The sequence below is a fragment of the Lynx canadensis genome, chromosome D3 (assembly GCF_007474595.2).
Source record: "Lynx canadensis isolate LIC74 chromosome D3, mLynCan4.pri.v2, whole genome shotgun sequence".
In the NCBI taxonomy this organism is placed as follows: Eukaryota; Metazoa; Chordata; class Mammalia; order Carnivora; family Felidae; genus Lynx; species Lynx canadensis.
In genome coordinates, this window is record NC_044314.2 from 4699678 (window position 1) to 4704373 (window position 4696).

The following is a 4696-nucleotide window of genomic DNA, read 5'->3' on the forward strand; positions in this document are numbered from 1 at the left end:
ATAAGAGACCTGTGTGGAGCACCAGTCAGTGAACAGTGTTCTGAAAAGGATCAAGTGGGGTAGGCAGTGTGGAGGGAAGAGGGGTGTGATTCTAAGGGGATCGGGAAATCTGCTGTGAGTTGGAGACATCTGGGTGCGGATGTGCGTGAAGTGAGGGAATGAGTCATGCAGGTGTCTGTTAGAAAGCATTTTCCGGATCATCGTTACTTGGTTCCGCTATCGCCAGAGGCCTTCCCCGACTGGCAGGGAAGTCCGGCGGCGCCGGTGGGAGGAAGAGGCCGCCCTCGCCGTTTGTGGTCCTCGCGGCAGGGAGGCGAGCGTACTGTCGAAAGCCTACGGCTCCTGCGACCCCTCTTACCAGCGCAATGGCAGTCCCAGGTTGCAACAAGGACAGTGTCCGGGCAGGCTGTAAAAAATGTGGCTATCCTGGTCATCTGACATTTGAATGCCGCAATTTTCTCCGAGTAGACCCCAAAAGGGACATAGTTTTGGATGTGAGCAGCACAAGTAGTGAAGAGAGTGATGAAGAGAATGAAGAACTGAATAAATTGCAGGCATTACAAGAAAAAAGAGTAAATGAAGAAGAGGAGAAGAAAAAAGCAAAAAGCAAAGAGAAAATCAAGTTGAAAAAAAAAAGAAAAAGGTCTTATTCATCCAGTTCCACTGAAGAGGACACTTCAAAACAAAAGAAACAAAAATATCAGAAGAAAGAAAAGAAAAAAGAAAAAAAGAATAAGTCAAAAAGGGGGAAACACCACAAAAAGGAAAAAAAGAAGAGAAAAAAGGAAAAGCATTCTTCCACCCCTAATCCTTCTGAGATCTGCAAAAAGTAACTGAATCTTCAGCCTAAGCCATTAAATTTTAAAATTTGGTTTTAGAAATTATTTGACCTTCCTTGGAATTTGCTATATAATCATGCTTTGCAATAAATCACAGCCTTTTCCATATAGACATTTTTTTCGTATATGGGACCATTGTCTTCTGGCAATAGATTTTTAATGTGCTGACTCTAAAGTATTGAATCAGTCTTACTACTTGATAGCCACACCCCAAATATAGATATTTATACATACAAAACACATCATTTTTGGTATTCATGACTGTGTCTGACTAGTGTTGTTACTTTATAAGTTGATTGTAAATGGCTTTACTCCAGTCAACACAGGTAATCTACCTAGCAGTTAATGAGTATTGCTCAATCAAGTGTCCACCTTCCAGTGATAAAATGAGGTAGGGGATAATGTTTTGCTCTTGACTCTGAAAAATTTAATAGCTTTATTTCCTATGGTAATGTATAAAAATAGTGAAGTTTTTCACTGTCATTTTTAAATCTTGAAACTTTTTTGGATGTCATAGGAAATGAAGCTGCTTCACTGGTCTTAACTAGGACATTTTAAGCGAATGGTGTTGGCAAGAAGATAATGAAAATACTTATAAGGAAGTTTTACTGTTACATGAAATGCAGAGTGTCTAGTACCTGCCTCCTCTGTTATTGTAACAATTAAAATTCTCTTCCTCTTTTAAAAAGACAAGCGTAGTCCAGCCTCTCAGAGTCTTGCAGAGATGATGCTGTGTTGGGTAGAATATTTAGGATAGACTCCTGGGTTGTTTTACAAATGTGCCATATTGGCATCTCTTAAAGTGATACCTCAAACACAGAACTTTTTAATTAGGAGGATGACAGCTAAATCATTATTAGAACTGATTTTTATTGTATTCTGTATGTAAATTTTATGAAGCTTGTTTCTATGAGTAATGTGGAAATTTTTTATAAATGTGAACATATATATTTATTTGTCTAAAATAATTTGTAGTTTTGAAGCAGGTTTCACACTGAATTTATGGTTTCAAAAATGACCAGTTTGGGGTGTTTCTCTCTTTTACTTCATTCTTAGACCTTAAGAGCAGTAACAAAAATTTAGGGTTAAGAATTTTATTCTGTACTTTTTAAAATATAAGAGCCAGGGAGTTGCATCATGAAAGCCTTTATATAACAATGAAAATTTTATATGAGTAAGCATTTTCAAGCATATATCAGTAGATATAAATGTTTCTTACACTTAATTTCACAATGATCAGTGTTACTTACTTTGCTTGATATTTGGATATCCCTTATGCCCAGTGAGTTAAGCACTTAGCAGCATCAAACATCAATCACTTATCATGACACAGCACCAAAGATTGCATGTACTCACTGTGGTGCAGTTATAAATTTTCAGATTACTAACCTACAGACATGGCGTCAGGCAAATTCATTATGGTGAAACCAGGTAAGTACATGTAACCTCACAAGCTGGAAAAATGTACTGATTCTTTCTTCATCCAGCTCCCCTTGCTCACATGACCTCACTCACACTGGGGGAGCTCACAGCTCTTGGTAATATCTGCTTACCATGCTGAGATCTAGGGAAGCTACACCCACATCCCTCTTCTAGCTTTATAGCTGAGGAAGCTTTCACTCTTCTAGCTTTTCCATCACCTAATTTCATCATATGGCCTCTTCAGAAAGAAACTCTTTTGTTTAAATAGTTTAGTCAGGTGTTGAGAGAGAAACATAGAGTTATTAAGTTATTACATTTTTAACTGTTTGTTTGGCCTTTGCTGTATTTTCATTATTTTTTTAGCTGTATTTTCTGAAAATACGGTTCTTTCATTATCATAATGAAAAAAAATAAAAAACTTAAAAATGATAGGAAAATGCTGCATGCACAAGGATGGCCTCATCCCATTTTAACATGGTTAAAAATGCTAATAATTATAGTGAAACAAAAGTAATCTAAAGTTATTTGTGAGTTTTATTTCTCTTAATCGTAGAGATTATAAATTGGCTCATTAGATTTGTTTTCTGAATGGGAACACAATTGATAATGGTCCAAAAGAGTTACATAAAATTCAGCACCATTAACTAATACAGTGTGCAAATTAAAAAATTTTATTGCTCAGTAATTTTCTCCCCTAGATACATTCTTGGAATTATTCTTGAGTAAATTCCCCATAGTATGAGAATAGTTTATAAAACCTGTCATCTGAATAAAATTTATTTCTTTTTACTGGTTTTCTTGTAAAGTGATCTTGTTGGGATTGGATATAAATCTCACTAATAAATTTTAGGAGAAAATTAGTGAGATTTTCTATGAGGCAGTATGTACGTAGCAGAAGGAAAACTGAACTTAATAGTAAAAATCCAAAAAGTCCTGGCCTTTCTAACTACCTTCGTGACTTTCAACTAAATTATTTAGCTTCTCTGGGCCTTGGTGTATTTGATCTGTAATATATTATACCCAATTATCTCTGAGAACCCTTCCAGTCCTTAATGTAGATGATTATCAATATGTTAGTATAATTCAAGTAATATTATTCATTTTAGAAATTGCTGTAGGTAGGCAGGTAGCATTCTGTATTGGTAAAGGTTGAATTTATTAATATACCTGTTAAACACATTCAACTTCTTTAAGCAGGTAATTGATATTTGGTTTACATTCTTAGCAACCAGTGTATGTCTTTTTGATCAGATGCATATAGATTTTATGTTTAGATTTGTATCTGTAACCTGATTGTCTAAATACTCAGGCTATTGCTTTTGGGCTGATGGATCCACTCCCCACAAAATTCCCTGTTTCTTTTCTCCATATCCTCTTTTGACGAAAATCTCTCAGAGGTATCCCTAGTTCTTGCCCCTAATGTACATCTGTTCACATCTTTGGTTCTCTGAGGCCAAAACATCAATAAATGAGGAATAAAACAAAAACAAAAAAAAAAAAAAAAAAGAAAGCATTTTCTGAGCAGGACAGCAAGTGCAAAGGCCCTCCGGCAGCCGTGTGCCTGGCATATCTGAAGAAGAACCAGGAGGCCAGCCTGGCGTCGCAGCCGTGATCTGATTTGCATTTTGAGGGATCTATTTTCAGATTATAGACTATGGGTGCCCAAGAGCAGGTGCCTAGGCCTAGAAATAATACATGTATTTATAAATATGTTTTTCTATATTAAGACTTTTCAAAGTGGCAATTTTTAAATTACTATAGAGTTCTTATTTTACACATATTTATAGAAAAAAGGAAACGAGACATATAAAATCAGTAATCTATGAAAAGAAAATTTACAGTGGTGGCCACTTAAAAATAACTACAATTAGCATTTCAATATATATCCTCCCAAAAGTCTCGTATTCCTTTAGAAAAGTGCAATCACATGGAGAGATTGGGTTTCACGTCACAATAAATAGCAGAGATCTGTCTCTATCAAAAAACACACGGCTGCGTCACTGCTGAATGTAATCCATTAGGAACTCTTTCGGTTTTTATTGTAGTAAAATATTCGTGAAATCACTTTCAAAGGAAACTGGCGAGGCCTGCACCCTGGCTACTCAACGTGTGTCCTCAGACCAACAGTGTCCGAGAGTTTATTACACGGTGGAGGGTCTCAGGCCCCACCCCGAAGATTTTGAAGCCCTGGCCTCGGCAGTGTCCCTCAGGGGCCCTTGGAAGAGCAGCCCTCCCGCGCTTGTCCCTCAGGCTCCGTCCTGTGCCATCTGCTCTCCCCTACTGACGCCACTTGGAGGAAGCCAGTTGTTACGACCTCAAGCATCACCTTGTGACTCCATATTCTCAGTCTGACTCCCCTAACCAGAGACCTTCCATCCATCCATTCAGCCTACTGAGAAGCTTCCATAGGTCAGTTTTTGTAGAAAGCCCTGGAA

General features: G+C 37.3%; 1 protein-coding gene across 1 annotated transcript; it reads left to right on the forward strand.

Annotated features, from left to right (window-relative positions):
- Positions 1-286: 286 nt before the first annotated feature.
- LOC115528573 (protein SREK1IP1) lies at positions 287-3748 on the forward strand. The gene has a single exon (XM_030336782.2). The coding sequence runs from the start codon at positions 366-368 to the stop codon at positions 831-833; it is 468 nt and encodes a 155-aa protein (XP_030192642.1). The 5' UTR covers positions 287-365; the 3' UTR covers positions 834-3748.
- The last annotated feature ends 948 nt before the right edge of the window (positions 3749-4696 follow it).